Source organism: Bubalus kerabau, chromosome X (assembly GCF_029407905.1).
Source record: "Bubalus kerabau isolate K-KA32 ecotype Philippines breed swamp buffalo chromosome X, PCC_UOA_SB_1v2, whole genome shotgun sequence".
In the NCBI taxonomy this organism is placed as follows: domain Eukaryota; kingdom Metazoa; phylum Chordata; class Mammalia; order Artiodactyla; family Bovidae; genus Bubalus; species Bubalus kerabau.
Genome location: NC_073647.1, coordinates 12,169,240 through 12,187,630, shown reverse-complemented (window position 1 = coordinate 12,187,630; position 18,391 = coordinate 12,169,240). Strand labels below are relative to the sequence as shown.

Sequence of the window (18,391 nt, the reverse complement as noted above, 5' to 3'; positions counted from 1 at the left end):
TTTGCCTGAGCTTACACATGCTCATGGGCACTTAATTTTATTCTCTGTTGAAATTTTAATTTTTTAACAAAAGAGCTACCATTTAGTTCTTACTATGTGCCAGACATTGTAAAATGCTAAGGAAGTTTTCAAACATTGCATTCAATCTTCTTAAGAGCCCTTTAAGTATTTGTAGCTCCATTTTACAGATGGTGAAACTTATGCTAAGACAACAATTTGCCCAAGGTCACATGGCCATCATTTAACTGGATTTCTACTACCAAAGCTTTTATCTACAACACTAATATTCAAAATTTAATATTCTGAAGATCAAGGTACATAAAATTATCACAATATTCAGGGTATTAACTTACCTCATCAAATTCTTCAGTCATTTTTCGAATTATTTCAGAGTTCTGCATATGTCTAAACATTTCTGCTGTGACAACACCTGAAATTTCCAAGAGTAAGAAGTTAATATATGGTAAATAAAAAAATAGAGAACTTCTAAGTCCATCTCTAACACTAATATGTCTACAGTCACACAATAAGGTATACTTCTATATCACGTGATCTTCACCATGATACTCAATCCTATAAAGCACAAATACCACTCTCAACATATACAAGAAAACAGACCCACACTTCTGACAGCTATCTTTTCTTTCTTTTCATGGAACAATCAGCCTTAGCCATTTCTACCTAACTCACTTTACTCACTCCTAGAATATGTATACTGGCTAAATTCTTTAATATAAAGCATATGTCATCAATAATGAGGCAGCCATCTAGGATAACATTTAAAGCCCTGAGGATGAACCTGAAGAAAATAAGGGAAAGAGTAATAGGAAGAATTCACTGTAGGCAGGTTTCTTTATTAAGCACAACTGTACGTAAGGCAACTGTATCCCACCATCCACCTCAAAGGACTTCAAATAAACAAAAGTAGTAAGTTGTAGTTCCTGCTCATCCAGAAGTCTGTAACCTAGTTGTAAGTTTAAACAAAGAATAATGGGGTGGGGGGGTGGGCAGGGATAAAGTATTAAAGGTAGTACATAATAAATCCCCTAATGAGTGGAAAAACCAAGATAGGCTAAAAAAAAAAGAAAGAAAAGAATTAAGATTTGAGTAAGTAGGTGTTTCACAGAGAAGGAATTTGATAGTGGACATTTCCTTTTAAAGGAGGATGGGATAGGAGGGGAGAAAGGATACACATTACAAGTAGTAGTATAACTGTATCACTTTGTTGTATACCTGAAATTAACACAACACTGTTAATCAAATATTAATATATTTCAAAAATAAAAGACAAGTGTAAAAGTTAGCCAGGTATATGTCAAATATTAGAAAAGGAATTTCTAAGAAAAAAGTATGAGTAGGAGACAATGTAAGAAGTCATACATGAATTTTCATTGATAGGGTGTCACCAAAAAAAAAAAAAAAAGAATAACTGTAAAAAGTGAATTTCTTAAACTACATTTCTATATTATTTATACTTTGCCAGTCTAATCACTATGAATACTATAAATATACTAATATCTAGAAGGATGTCTTGGGACTCCCCTGGCAGTCCAGTAATTAAGACTATGTGTTCCCAATACAGGGGGCACAGGTTCCATCTCTGGACAGGGAAGTAAGATCCAGCATGGTGCAAGGTGTAGCCAAAAAATAAAAGAATGTCTTGGTACAGGAAGACGAGATTTATTATAAAAATTAGATATAATTAATAGATGTATTTCAATTGACCAAGCTCTATTTTGTGTATGTGTGCATGTGTGTGTATATAAAACTAAAAACAGCAACAAAACATCATACTGTCTTTCCAACTCCTAATCTGAAAGAGCAACAGCTATGTGAGCTCCTTCTCTATAGACATGCAATTTAAGACCTTCCAGTAGTCCAACAAAGCCACAGAATTAGAACATGAACTAACATCCACTGAGCCTCCTATGTACCGGCCACTTAAGCCCTGAAAACAAGCCTGTATAGCAGGTACTATAATCCTGGCTTTACAAATGAGAAAACTGATGCTAAGGCAAAGAGAAATTATAAATAATTTCTATGACATTATTAGTCAACATCATGTTGCCCAGCCCCAGGTGATATCAATTTCTACTGGTACTGTAAAAGAACCCTTACTTATCACCTTAAAAAAAAAAAGGTTGTTTACAAATAACAACAAATTTGGAAGCAAGCATGATTTCTCCAGCTAAAGAAGCACGTTCTCAAAAATGTTTTGAAGGAGTTTTTAATTTTTATTTAGAGCCATGAATATATCTCAAAAACTTTCCATACTTTATACCCAAATACTGTAAATTTGGTAATGCTAGAGAACAAGTAACTCAATCCCTGAAATAATTTATATGAAATAAACATTTAGATATGTCAAAGTAAACATATTGCATACAGCTTGACAAACTTCTAAAGCTCCTCCTCACATCTAATAAATCATGTAACAGTCATAAATTCAAATATAAAGAGAAAAGAAAGTGGCTGTCACAAACTTCATGCATATAATTCTTCTCAGGCAGGTATGAAGGAGCCATCAGGACACCAGGCCAGATCCCACTGCCTTAAAAGTGTGGGGGACATGAAATGAGTTATTTAAAAACTGGTAAACTGAAAAGTGACAGTCGACCAGAAAAGAAAAAAGGAAACAACATTGGCTGCAGAATCACCAACCACAGGGCGGTCTGGAGCCACTCAGTGTGGGGCCAAACATCTCTCCACCTACCTCAATAGCTACAAAAAGCATTAACTACAGTAAAATAACTGGACACTCATAATAACAATCCTAGATCCACAGGAATAGGTTAAAGTACACTGTATATACTTAAATATGTGTCTAATTCATTTAAAAAGGAATTCCATCAAAATATTTTTTGAGTATGTTTAAATACATAATGACCTTAACATGGTAAAATCCACTTTATGACTCTTCCATGATTCTAAAATTATTATTATAGTGGTGTTTAAGTTTTCAACACCTTCAATTTTAAAAAATCTTCACAACCTGATTTATGATAAGATATATCCAACTGTTGAATGGTTAAGTTCCTTATTTATAAACACAATGAGGCCAGAAAAGGAATGTATCCGATAAAGGGAAAACGCTCTGACTATGGCTTTGTTTTAAAACTGCTTATTTAGAAACCTAATCAGGAAACTATAATGGATCAACTAAGACTGAATTTCAACTCATCAAATTATTTCTGGCACCTGTTCAGTTGTTTTGTCATCAACCTTCCGTTTCAAAAAATCTAAAGAGAAAGGACATGGCCCTTAATTACATAACACAACAAACAGGTACTTGTGCCCTTCTATTCCAGAAAGATGGAATGGACATGGGCTAAATAAAAATAATATCAACATACCTCATTTTCTAAAGAGTTTATCTGGTTTATCATACTGTCATTACCACAACACTTCCTCTGAGCAGATTCAGTAGAATTTTCTAATACTGATATACAGATATTTCTAGCTAAGAAGTTGAGTAAACTAGGCAACTCTCTGTACTCTAAAGTTCAGACATTTTTAAAAAGTTCTCAAAACTGACCACATTAATGGCATTATGAAGACCATAGATTCAAGAAGTTAATAGATTTGTCTATCAGGCCTCATATATAACATTTAATATGAAGACTACACTGAAAGTTGTGATCAACCCTATAAAATGCATCAGTTCTTATAATATTACTTGTTTTCCAATTTCAATGACAGGATTTTCAAAGAAGTTTTATGGAATTAAATGAGTAGATTGCTTCTTGGGATCTTTTCTTCAGATCTGTTTAAATCATTCTTTAGCATCTTAATTTTTTCCATCTATTTTTAAGCAATCTTCCCTCCTCCTGACTTCTAATGCCCATGTTTTTGGTGCCATTTTCATTTTTAAAAAGAATAGCCTTGGAAAACTCTGTAACATTTATTTGCCTGTGCATTTTTCTTGTAGAATTTCAAGGATGGGCCAAGTTTAGGGAGACAGACTAGGTCAGAACCTGCCCATGATCTTGACTACTTCATTTACTGATTCACATCAGGGTATAAGACTCCCCAATTTACACAGTTTTGTCCCTCTGGCCAAATGTGTGCACTGTAAGTTTTTGTCTCAGGAAAGACATTTCTACATTTTATAGTTTCCATACTCTTAATTCAAAATCTTTTAAAATAAAGTATAAACACTTTAAACAAGACCCCACTCCAGAGTTTCTCTTTTAGGGGAAAAAATCTGGAAATTTCACCAATACCTTACTTAACTTACTTAGTTACTTACTTACCTACTTACTTACTTTCTTACTGTAATTCTGGCACTTTTTAACTCCCTACACTTTACAATTCCCTGCCACTTGAACCTGTATCTCTTCATTATCTTCTTCCTCCCTTCTTAATCCATTTCTTTGTTCCTAAAACCAGATGCTGAAAGTGGGAAATATATCTAATAAAAGTAACATAACATTATAAATTACCAAGTTCTTCATTAACTTTCACATAGAATCCAACAGTCTCAACAGACTTCCTCTCTTCGTTCTTTACTCTTTTTACTTTACATATTTTGTATAGTTATAATGCAAATAACTCAATATCTTGGCATTATTTTCCACACAAAGTGTTAATAATCTTTAGGTGAAACAAAAAAGATAACATTTGAGAACATTCTGATTCCAAAATAAATATATCTTACCTTTACAGCCTGAACACTGAATAAAAAAGTTGATGAGGTCAAGAAGTGCTATATCTCGGTCATGCTTGTAGGACTCTATCCAATCATCTACTACTGACTACAGCAAGAAGGGGAGAAAAAACATTAGCTTTTTCTAACATTCTAAGATTTAATTCAGATCAAAGTCATTAAGATCCAACAATAAGTGGCATCACATTACTTCAATAAATACATATTTGTATACCAAAATTCACATTTTAACAATAAAATGAAATCAAGTTCAGTAAATCCATCACCTGATTATACATAACGATGATCCATCGTCCTTAACTTTTGAATTAAAAGAAATCTGAAAATGGTAGGACCCAACTTTATAAACTGAAATTTCTTAGTGATATTATAAACATCTTAGAAAATATTAAAATAGTTGACAAAAATATTGCACTAAGTAGTATCTAAATATTTACAATGCTGGTGGAATGAAAACTTTACAAAATTTTTAAAAAGAAGAAAATGCCTGGGTCAATGAGGAAATGCAAATAAAATAACACTTTTTCTCGAGTGAGTGCTAATAATCCCATATTGATAAAAAAGAGAAACTGAAGGCTAAATAAACACCAAAAGAAAGACAGTTCATGAATCTGGAGACCTAATGTTGTTAGATGACAGTACCCTCCAAACTGATCTACAGACTCAATGCCACCCCTATCAAAATGCCAGCTGATTAACTTCTTAGCAGAAATTGGAAACTTGATCCTAAAATCCTTAGGGTAATGCAAGGTATACAGAATAGTCAAAATAGTCTTGAAAAGAGAACAATGTCGGAGGACTCACACTTCATGACTTTAAAACCCATTACAAAGCTACTGGCATAAGGACAGTTATGAAGATTACTGAAATAAAATTTCAGGTCCAGAAATAAATCCTTAGACTGACAGTCATTTGATTTTTGACAAGGATGTTAACCCAATTCAACACAGAAAAACTAGTCTTTTCAACAAATGGTGCTGGGACAACTGGACATCTGTAAGCAAAACAATGAAGTCGGACCCTTTCTTACATCATACACAATACTTTACTGAAAATGGATCACAGACCTAAATGTAAGAGCTAAAACTATAAAGTACAGAAGAAAAATTTCATAATCATGTTAGGCAAATCGTTCTTAAATATTAGACCAAAGGCAAAAGATGAAAGAAAGAATACGTTTGACCTATCCAAAATTAAAACTTTGTTCTTGAAAGGAATCCATTAAGAAAGTGAAAAGATAACCCGCAGAATGGGGGAAAATATTTACAAATCATGCATCTGATACGGAATTTATGCCCAGAAAGATAAAGAACTGTAATTCTGTAATTTTAAAAAGCCAAATAACCCAATTAAAAATATAGGCAAAGGACTGGAATAAGTGCTATATAGAAGATACACAAATGGCCTATATAGCACTTGCAAAGATGATCAATGTAATTGGCCACAAAGGAAATGGAAATCAAAACCACAAGAGGATACCACTTCACTCCCACTAAGATGGCTATAATAAAAAAAGTAAAGACAATAACAAATGCTAGCAAGAATTTGGAGAAACGGAATGCTAAACCACTGCTGGTAAAAATGTAAAATGGTGCTGTCACATTGAAAACAACAGTATGGTAGCTCCTCAAAAGGTTAAAGAGTTAAATGACCTTGCAACTCAACTCTTAGGTATATTACCCAAGATAAATAAAAACAAACATCCAAACAAAACCTTATTTAGTAATAATCATATAACAGCATTATTCACAAAAGTCAAAAGGTAAAAACAAACTACAGGTACATCAAGGGATGAACAGATAAACAAAATATGGTCTATCCATACAATGGAATATATTATTTGGCAATAAAAAATAATGAAGTTGTAACACATGCCACACCATGGATGAACCTTAAAAACATTATGCTAAACCAAAGAAGCCACTCAAAAATAATCATATATTTGTATGACTTCATTTATATGAAATATCCAGAATAGGCAAATTTATATAAAGTAGATTCATGGTTGCCTAGACTTTCAGTCCAGAGAAGGCAATGGCACCCCATTCTAGTACTCTTGCCTGGAAAATCCCATGGATGGAGGAGCCTGGTACGCTGCAGTCCATGGGGTCGCTAAGAGTCGGACACGACTGAGCAACTTCACTTTCACTTTTCACTTTCATGCATTGGAGAAGGAAATGGCAACCCACTCCAGTGTTCTTTCCTGGAGAATCCCAGAGACAGAGGAGCCTGGTAGGAGGCCGTCTATGGGGTCACACAGAGTCGGACACGACTGAAGCGACTTAGCAGCAGCAGCAGCAGCAGACTTTCAGTCAGGTGAGGAGAAAGTGACTGCTAATGGCATGAGGTTTTTTTTCTGGGGATGGAAAAAATTCTAAAATCTGACTGTGGTGATGGCTGCACAACTCTTGTGAATGTACTAAAAACCATTAAATGTACACCTTATAACAGTGAATTTCATGGTTTGTGAAGTATATCTCAATAAAGTAATTTTTTTAAAAAAGAAGAGAACTAAAAAATAATAGTAGTACTGAGACCTCCCTGGCAGTCCAGTGGTTAAGACTCTGTACTTCAACTGCAGTGGGAGCAGGTTTGACTTTTGGTTGGGGAACTAAGACCCCACATGCTGCACAGCTCAGCAAATAAATAAAAGCAGTACTATATTCCTTTGTGGACAGAAGAGGAAACCACAAGACAGATAAAAACAATTTTTAAATAAAATTTTAAAATTAGGGTGATAAAAAAGTTAATATAAAAATAAAAACTCAGGAAGGAAAATGTTTTAAGTTAAATACATACGGAATCTGAGTATGAAGTGAATTAATAAAATATATACAACTTGATGTACAAAAAAAGAAAAAGGAAATATTATTTAAGAATTATCTGGCTCATGGAGATCGGACATTTTCTTAAAAAATGTTTAATTTCTAGATTTTTGTCTTTTTCTATACTTTACAGCAGCTTGTGTATGTCAACCAACTCAATTTATGAAAGAAACGTTTTTAAGATGATTCTCAAATATGATACAAGCAATAAATATCAAGAGAATATATTACGTGACTATGGAAGTTTAAAAACATGGCCCCAAGTTGTTTGACATTGCTCCTCAAAAAGAAGTGAAGTCTATGTCCCCTTCTCTAGAACAGAGTGCAGTAAAAATGACGCTTCCAAGATTAGGTCATGGAAGGCTATTCAACTTTTGCACTGGGTTCTCGCAGCCCTATGGAACTAGACACTGCCTCTCAGTACAGTCTTTCTACCCTAGAAGCTACTTCTTACAGTAAAGTAAGAAGCCAAAGTCACATGGAAGGACCATTTGTAGGTACTTAATGACACCACCCTTATGTCAGAAAGTGAAGAGGAACTAAAAAGCCTCTTGATGAAAGCTAAAAGAGGAGAGTGAAAAAGTTGGCTTAAAGCTCAACATTCAGAAAACGAAGATCATGGCATCTGGTCCCATCACTTCATGGCAGATAGATGGGGAAACAGTGGAAACAGTGTCAGACTATTTTTTTGGGCTCCAAATCACTGCAGATGGTGATTGTAGCCATGAAGATAAAAGACGCTTACTCCTTGATAGGAAAGTTATGACCAACCTAGATAGCATATTCAAAAGCAGAGACATTACTTTGCCCACAAAGGTCCGTCTAGTCAAGGCTATGGTTTTTCCAGTGGTCATGTATGGATGTGAGAGTTGGACTGTGAAGAAAGCTGAGTGCCGAAGAACTGATGCTTTTGAACTGTGGTGTTGGAGAAGACTCTTGAGAGTCCCTTGGACTTCAAAGAGATCCAACCAGTCCATTCTAAAGGAGATCAGTCCTGGGTGTTCTTTGGAAGGACTGATGCTGAAGCTAAACTCCAATACTTTGGCCAACTCATGCGAAGAGTTGACTCATTGGAAAAAGACTCTGATGCTGGGAGGGATTGGGGGCAGAAGGAGAAGGGGACGACAGAGGATGAGATGGCTGGATGGCATCACCGACTCAATGGACATGAGTTTGGGTGAACTCCGGGAGTTTGTGATGGACAGGGAGGCCTGGCGTGCTGCAATTCATGGGGTTGCAAAGAGTCGAACACAACTGAGCAACTGAACTGAACTGAAGGTACCAGTTCTAGGTGAGCCCAGCCTTCAAGTCACTCCTGACTAGGCACCAAACATGAATAAAGAAGTCTCCAGATGATCACAGTCCCTGCTTTTGTCACCTCCAGGCATTAACGCTATCTCACCTAAGACCCCAGGCATCATGGATGGAAGCATAGAAGAGACAACCCTATTTACCTCTGTATGAATTCTAGATCCACAGAATCACTAAGCATAATATAAAAAAAATGGTTGTTCTTTTACATCACTTAGTTTGGGGTGTTTGTTATGCAGCAATTGATAAGTAGAACAAGGGCTATTCTCATCAATAAGGATACAAAAATATTTAGTGAAATCTTACAAAATATCACCATGTCTTATCAAAAAGTTATTCATGAAGCTCAAAACAGAATTTATACTAGAATTTATATAAGGCCACTGTAATGAATACAAATACAAACAGTAAACAATACAAGCTATCATGATGAAATATATTTAAAAATTTAACCATCAAATTGTATACTAAAAACTCATTCAATAAAATTCAACATCTATTATCTAATAGAACTAGGGGCACATGCATGATTTCTTCTTTTTAAAGAATTATTTTAAAACTTACAGTGAGTCCTGTACTTATTCACTCTCATTTATAATTACCGGAATAGGGATATCCTAGGGATCCCTGTTGGGCTGCCATCTATGGGGTCGCACAGAGTCGGACACGACTGAAGCGACGCAGCAGCAGCAGCAGGGATACAAAAAAATGAATAATACACAGTCCCTGATCTAGGAATTAACCATCTAGAAGCAAATTTGGACATGTGCACAACTGTAATATACTGAAAAGAGAAAAGTAAGAAATACGTTCAAGGACAGAAAGAGATAGAATCCAAGAATGTTCCCCACTAAAAGAGTGACATTTGAATTAGTCAATCCTATGTGATATGGAAGGGAGAAAAATAAAGACTACTTCGGGCAGGAAGAAAACAAAAAGCAAGGTCTAGGGGCAGAGAACATACAGTGGCTAGAGAACAGCACGGATGCCATAAAGAAGCCAGGGCTGGGCTGTTAGATAAGGAAGGACTCTTAGAAGGTTGTCAACAGAAGACTCTCTTGATCAAATTTGGTGTTAGAAAGATAACACAAGTGGGAGTGCACAAAACAAACTAGAGGTGGAGAGATGATTCAGGGAAATCAATGGATACTGTGGATATACTACGTTTAAGGGGGAAAGCACATTTAGAAGACAAATGGCATAAAGGTACAATCTCAACATATGACAAACCATAAGCAACACAAAAATAAGGAAAATGTTCACTGATATACCATTAACAAAAAGAAATATAAAGCTATGCCAAGTCACTTCAGTCGTGTCTGACTCTGTGCAACACCATAGACGACAGCCCACCAGGCTCCCCGTCCCTGGGATTCTCCAGGCAAGAACACTGGAGTGGGTTGCCATTTCCTTCTCCAATGCATGAAAGTGAAAAGTGAAAGTGAAGTCGCTCAGTCGTGCCCAACTCTTAGCGACCCCATGGACTGCAGCCTACCAGGCTCCTCCATCCATGGGATTTTCCAGGCAAGAGTACTCGAGTGGGGTGCCATTGCCTTCTCCAATATAAAGCTAAGCCCTCACATTTTCTATTAATTTCTGATGTGCCAAAAAGTTAAAAAAAAAAACAAACCTACAAACTAGACAAAAATAGAATAGCCTAATTAGGTGTAGATATAAGTTGAGATTTCTGATGGTAACAAAAATGACAAAATATCAGAAAGAAAGATTAATGCATTTAACCACTTAGAACAAAATATTACAGACAAAAAGTACAATATAAATATAAAAAGGAAAGTAACGAAATGGTATACAATATGACAGAGATAATTTATCTCTTCAATAAAATTAATCCAAAATGGGAACTAGAGAGGGGAGGATAATTTTTGAAATTAGGGAATGACTAAATAAACCATAGCACAGTAATATAAGACATTATTTTTTTAATGTGTACACAAAACAATAATTTAAAATATTAAGCAAGAAATAAAATCCACATCTTAATTACAACTATATGAAAGCCAACCATATATGAATAAATGAGTTAATTCAAGAAACTACACTGCACTATACAATTGGTGATGGTTCAAAAGCTAACAATCCCTTACATGTAAAAAATTTTTATTTATTAGCGTCAATTAATATTTTATAATAATTTCATTAAACATGTATATTGAGTATAGTGTTGATTCAATTTTAAAAAACCACATGGGTATACAGCCAAAAAGTTTCTGTTGTCATAAAATTATGAAGAAACAAAATTAGGATAATTTGACATGGGTGACTCTAACTTTGTACTTCTGTGCTAAGAAACAGCACAAGTAATAAAATCTGGAATAGACAACAGTGATCAAAATAATTCACTCAAGTGGATAGTGATTACATTAGGTCACTCAACCAAGAATTCTGTATGTGTAAAGAATTTCATGTTTTAACAGCCACTATATAAATTCAGAGGAAATTGAAACATCACAGTCAGGGTTTATAGCAGCATATTTTTTGACCAAATAATTTTTTGTGAGATGCCATTAAAAAAATAATACAGAAGAAAATGACTCAAGACACAGCTTAAAGGTCTTATGTCTGAACTGATAGATTCCTAGTTTCCCGACTAGTTTGTTGCTTTTCTATAGTAAGTAGTGTGAAAAAATTTTTTTACATATTAGAAAAATCAGGAATATATTTTATATAACTCACTAAAGTTCTCAATGTACAAATGAACTGGGAAGAACACAATAAATATTACCTGCATAGCACTCTTGCCCATTTTAACAACTTCAAACAACATCATGTTTTCCACTCCATTCTGTTGATGATGACCATTCATTCGGTTTGGACCAGAAGGAGGTTTTCCTCCTCCATTTCCACCTTTGCCCTTCTCTCCTGGACCTTTTTTGCCTTTTTTACAAGTCTGCATAAAGATACAAATTGATTAAGTTATTTCCTTATCCTTGAGAATTCAAAATAAAGCTACAGAAGCAGCTGATAGGGTGCATAATTATAAAATACTCAAACCTGACCTAAAGCAGAGTGCCATACACATGTCATAGTAAAATTATATGGTTATGACAGCCTCTTTGTGGTACCAATTTTTTTCACTTATGCTGCCATATACCTCATGTAACACTGCAGTTTGGAGCACAGTCTCTGTAGATTTGACAGACTACTGGGTCTCAAATTTCTACTCCTGTTAGCTGAAGGATCTTCAGCACATTACTTAACCACACTGTGCTTCAGAGAGATTTTCTAATTTGCAAAGTGAGGATAAAAGTAAAAAAAGAAAAAAGTGCCTACTTCATAGGATTGTTGCTTTAGGGTACAGACTGTAGTGGGCAGCAGCAATAACAAAACTCTGTGAAATAATTAACTTGTAATTAGTTCAACATTTTAACTTGATAACTATCGTTAGTCTTATAAATCACTGCACTGAATTGACAATTCTAAGAAGTTTGAATGGGTATATCAATCTCATTTTTGTTCTGGGCCTTCCCTTCAACACTTATTTATCATGAAAATTCAATTAACAAATACTATGGAAGTGAAGCCCCTTTATAAGAAAGTTGTCGACGTTGGGTGTGGAGACTTCATAATCAATGAAACAGTTGCCCACATGCCCCAGATATAAAACACCTCCAATTTATACATTATTTTTAAAAAGTCCCTCCCCATTTCAGAGTTCTCTTTTCTAAAATGCCAGAGTTGTATTAAAATCTTTACAGATTAGAACAGATGATTGATGGTCTCTTCTAGATCTACACATTTCTATGATCTAGAGCAAACTTTCTGTAAAGCATCAGACAGTAAACACTTTTAAGGCTCTGCAGGCTACGTTACTGTCTCTGTCACATATTCTTTACCTTTACTATCCTTAAAAAATGTAAAAACCATTCTTAACTCATGGGTAGTATAAAAACAGGCCATAGTTTGCAGATCGCTGGTCTACAGCCACTGCCACTGACTGTATGTTTCCATGCTTTGTTCTATAAAGGGCTCTTTCTCCTTCAAGAATCTAAAACCACCCTACTCTTAGGAACTACTTCAAATCCCTTCCTAACCAATGAGAGATACTACTTGTTAATTTACCTTATTTTGTTAATGATATTCAGTCTTTGTGAACCTAAGTCACTAATTCCTAATTGAAGAAAGAAAGGCTTTTGTCCCCAGCAAAAAAAACAGAAAAAATTTCAGAGATAAGGGTAAAAGAAAAGTTCAACTACAAAGTGTATACTAGAAAAGTATAAAATGTTCATGTTAATTAACATGGAGCTATATATTTGCAATTTATCTATCATATGCCTCAATATTCCCCGTTTGTATGCAAAACTAATTAGTACAATTAAAATGGTTCAATGGATATGCTGTGCTACAAAAAACAATATGCAAAGGCAGACAATATTGGGAAGTACAAGAAGTAAACAAGCTAATCTTGTAGGGGGGAAAACCTATTAAGAAAAGACTATGAGGTAGTATATCGTATAGTGGCTTAAGAGTACCATCTTTTAACAAATGTGGGCTCAATTCCTCAACCATTAAGCTTCAATAGATCTCAGTTTACTGTCTATAAAAATAAGGAAGTTTTCTAATCTACGGGGTTGTTCAAATGTTAGATAACAGGTAAAATTATTAGCACAGTGCATCGAACGTACATGGTATAGGGTCAAAATATGATTACTGTTATAATAAATCTTTGATCTGACCCCCTAATAACCAAGGGCAGTGACTACTCTATTCAGATGCCACCTTAAGTCTTATCCCAACTTGCAAATTAAATCAAAGCCAAAAGCAGAATTTCAGTTTTGAAAGATGGCTACAGAACCAATAAAAAATGATTTTCTAATGAATAACTGTTAACTACCCACTAGAATTATGGCTGTATTTGGATAGTCATGCGTTAACATGTGTATTCATTCACATGTTCTCTCTCATACTACTACTTTTTAAGAGACGAAGAGTGCATATGAAATATGAAACACATGGATTATGTGCACTCTAAAAAGATATTCCAAGGACTAGTTAAATAAATGATGTTCCATATATAAAATGTGATACTATGGGACTTCCCTGGTGGTCCAGTGGTTGGGACTCCGTGCTCCCAATGCAAGGGAACCAGGTTTGATCCCTGGTCAGGGAGCTAGATCCCACATGCTACAACTGAGACCCAGTGCAAATAAATAAATAAAAATTTTTTAAAACATGTGATACTATGACACCATCAAAAATTACAGAGAGGAAGAATTCACTGATAGGAAAGCTTCTGACAACATACCATTAAGTTTTAAAAGCAAATGAAACAGTTTGCATAGTTTGATTCCATTTAAGTAAAATTCTACATGCATGTTTATATATGTGTGTATGTTCATCAAAATGTTTACATATTTAAAATGAGAAATTTTTACTTTGTTCATCATACATTTCAGCATTATTTAGACATTTTTAAGTAAATGTGTCATGAGAAAATATGAATCCAAAATTCATTTTGGCAAAGAAAATGCTGAACAAAAAGAGTCATCTTTTGCACAACGTATTTACACATGCACAGAGTCAAAGGTACTTTCCAAAATAATTTAACCATTCACTAAGTTATCCACATCTCTCAGGCTATCCACTCATACTCTAAACTTGCATTCTACTGACTCAGAACTTCACTTTGTTCGTTTTTATCCTTGACATTATTCATAAAGAGTCACTGTCAATAGTAAACCTCATAGGTTACATTTTTAGGGTACTTCAGAGAAAGAAATTTACCAATTTGCTTTATATTGGACTACTCATGTCAATAAAAATAAAACCAATAGAATACCACATTTTGCTTTAGCATACAATGCTTTATAAAATAAACTACTGGAAATAATGACTTATTAATTCCAACTTTATAGTAGTAGAAGTAGAGAATCAAAAGGTATTTGGTCTAGAAGTCAAAGAAACCACATGTGTTCAAAAGCTTACCATACTTATCAGTGGAAAAAAGCATTTTTAAAAGAAAACAACATCTGAGACGTAACTAAAAATACATATGCATATATATATTCATATGTGTAATTATGAGCTTAAGAACAAAAATAAAGACATATATTCTGTACATACTTTTCCTTTGCCTTGCTTTTGGTTTTTTCCTTCAATGTCTTCAAAATCTGTGTCAGAAGAAAAATGTGTTTCTGACTCCCTATGACAAAAAGATAAGCAATTATTTAAAAGCTGTCTTAGAAATGTAAATGGAGTTTCTAAATTTTGTCATATTTTCTAAAAGAAAGGCCAGGTTAACTCATTACAAAACTACATTAGTATTAAATGTAATTAAGATGCTTTTCCAAAGTATCATATTGTAGCATATTACCAAACATATAAAATTATATAACACAAAAACATTAATCTAAAACACAAATGTGTAAACATTTCTCTTGTTAACTTTTAACCGGAATATAAAAATGAAAACAGGGGCTCTCAAACTTCTAACTCTAAGAACTGTGCTGTTCTATTAGAATGGCTGGTTTCATTTTTTGATTCAGAGATCATGGTGCTCAGGTAAATGTATTTTAGCACTGCTGCTGCTGCAAAGTCGCCTCAGTCGTGTCCAACTCTGTGCGACCCCATAGACAGCAGCCCACCAGGCTCCCCCGTCCCTGGGATTCTCCAGGCAAGAGTACTGGTGTGGGGTGCCATTGCCTTCTCCGATATTTTAGCACTAGGTATGAGATAACCTTTATTAGGTAATTTTAGCAATATTAAGGCTCTTATGACCTTTCCTACATCATCCCAAAATATTTAAAAATCTAAGTGTAACATATATTTCTGAAAGACTATACATGAACATTTTTACAAACTAAATCATTTGAAACGGAGTAGGGAAGTATGCTAACTGATGAAAATCTTTTATAAAGTAAAAAGGTAGTGAGCTAGTCAAGAGAACTGTTTCTAGTTAATACAGTACTAGCAAACTGTGTGACCCTTAACAACTGACAACCTCTCAATCTTCACATTTACAAATAATATTTATGCAGGAAAGAAGGAACTCTTTGAAGTCTCTTTAATCTCTAAGACACCAATTTATAGTTCTCATTTTGCCCCTCATTTTGGAGTAGAAGGGATGCTGTATATAATCCATATTTTCTAGGGCATAATGGAAGTGTGCATATGTGCTTAGCTCAGTCGTGTTCAACTCTTGCAACCCCAGAGACTACTGTAGTGTGCCAGGCTCCTCTGTCCATGGGAGTTTCCAGGCAAGAATACTGGAGTGGGTTGCTACTTCCTTCTCCAGGGGATATTCCTGACCCAGGGATGGAACCCAGGTCTCCTGCATTGCAGGCAGACTCTTTACCGACTTAGCTACGAGGGAAGACCAAGGGATAATGGAAGTAAATCAATTTAAATATACATGGGTGATGCTTCCTATATATGTAAAACTGGGTCCATCTATCTAAATAGTAGTAACATACCCACCCTTAAATGCTTAAAGCAAGGCATACTTGGTATCTGGGTCACTCACAAAGGCTTTTAGAATTGAAAAACACATAAAAGATAAAAGTTGTACCATTTTCAATGTGTAAAACTATTATCAGTTTTGTTTTTAAAATAAATAGAATTCAAGTGAAAGGCTATATTTCTAAAGCTGCTGCTGCTGCTAAGTCACTTCAGTTGTGTCCGACTCTGTGCGACCCCATAGATGGCAGCCCACCAGGCTCCCCCGTCCCTGGGATTCTCCAGGAAAGAACACTGGAGTGGGTTGCCATTTCCTTCTCCAATGCATGAAAGTGAAAAGTCAAAGTGAAGTCGCTCAGTTGTGTCTGACTCTTCGTGACCCCATGGACCACAGCCTACCAGGCTCCTCCGTCCATGGGATTTTCCAGGCAAGAGTACTGGAGTGGGGTGCCATTGCCTTCTCTGATTTCTAAAGCTAGTCTTCTCTAATTAAACTTCTTCTATTTCCATTTTTATTGCTATAATAACCAGTTGTCCAGAGGCTGTGAGTTAGGAATACTTTTAATAAATGTAAAATAATGGCTAAGGTGTTAGCAGGGTAAAAAATTACTATTTATAGCACTTACCTACAAAGTTATGTAAGCAATGTATTGAAGATACTGGCAATCCTAACTATGTCCTACAATGCTGCGAGGAAAATAGCCTGTAATAAACACCATTTCCCATAGTTAATGCACCAAAACCTGAATGACTACTTAACATTAACCCTGAAACTCACACCTCTTACATCTTAAGACTGCTGTCATCAATAATCTTCCCACATGCCTAAATGGCTTTGCAAAAAAAAAAAAAAATCGAAAATGTTTTTAAACATCCTGGTGTGTAATATTTTTTTCTTCCCTAAGACATTTGTGGGACACTAGCTCCCTTAGAAAGCTCAGCAAATGCTCCAAGTCAGCAATCACTAGTCTTTGCCAATATTCCAATGACCAAAGAGTAATCAATGGCTCAATTACACTCTTAATTCTCATCTCCAGGCTATCCCAACTAAAAGAATGAGCCACTACAGGTTTAATTACTAACTGGAAAACCTTCTGAAGAAAACTGGAGTAATCAGGGTGACAGTCTAAAAAATCCCAAACCAGAGAAGAAATATTCTTCTGAGTCTGTCTTTCTCTTTCGCTTCCCTTTGTTTTTAAGATCAAAACAACAACAAAAATCTATCCTAGGTGAAATTACAATATGCTAATATGTTCACAGAGTATACTGGGTTAACCTTTTAGTGGTCTGACACTTCAATTAGTCATCTGTCACAGGAATGAATCTTCCACTCCTTTCTCTTTACCCTGCCCCAACCTCACATACCCAATCAAATACTGCCTAGCTTACCTCCACAATAGCAATTTCCTCTTATCTATTATCCTATTTCCACCTGATGCGAAAAACTGACTCATTGGAAAAGACCCTGATGCTGGGCAAGATTGAAGGCAGGAGGAGACGACAGGGGATGAGATGGTTGGATGGCATCACCAACTCGATGGACATGAGTTTGAGCAAGCTCCGGGAGTTGGTGAAGGACAAGGAAGCCTGGCATGCTGCAGTCTACGGGGTCGCAAAGAGTCAGACACGACTGAGCAACTGAACTGAACTGATTATCCTATTTCAGGTCCTAATTACTCAAGATAGTCTAATAGTCAATACTCTATAACAAAAACTTTTAAAATTATCTCTACTGTATTAACACATTCAAGAAACTTCATAAGATAATATTATAATAGTCAAAACAAAAATTAATTTTTTTAAGATTATCCCATATCCTCCCTCAAAGAAACTAAAAGAAAAACAAGAAGCTTTCTTCAAGAAACTAAGAAGAGTCGATATAAACTGGGACTAAAATCATATTAAAAAACATGCTTTGAAATACTGGTAATAAATATCCTAGTAGACTCAACAGTCTGAAAATGATAAAATTACTTTTTAAATGAAAATCTATAAAATATCAAAAGCAGACACCAGACACCAATATATATGAGGATATCTGTCGTTTTCAAAATTTTTAGCAACCAGGATCTGTTTTAAAATCAAGTCTTTTAAAGATCCTAATAGCAAACATAGTGTGGTATATGTGTGTATAAAGATAATAGGGTCTACAAGCAGTTTAAAGGTTCACTCTTCA

The 18,391-nt window shown here is 35.0% G+C and overlaps 1 protein-coding gene across 12 annotated transcripts in view; it reads right to left on the bottom strand.

Annotated features, from left to right (window-relative positions):
- Window positions 1–18,391, bottom strand: part of STAG2 (STAG2 cohesin complex component) — a 130,670-nt gene that overhangs the window by 62,741 nt on the left and 49,538 nt on the right. For all 12 annotated transcript variants that reach the window (XM_055564022.1, XM_055564016.1, XM_055564017.1 and 9 more), the window contains 4 exons: window positions 14,884–14,962; window positions 11,546–11,710; window positions 4,658–4,754; window positions 354–430 (listed from right to left, as the gene is read on the bottom strand). In XM_055564022.1, the coding sequence (XP_055419997.1) occupies window positions 354–430; window positions 4,658–4,754; window positions 11,546–11,710; window positions 14,884–14,962 (418 nt within the window). The remainder of the gene's footprint in view (window positions 1–353; window positions 431–4,657; window positions 4,755–11,545; window positions 11,711–14,883; window positions 14,963–18,391) is intronic.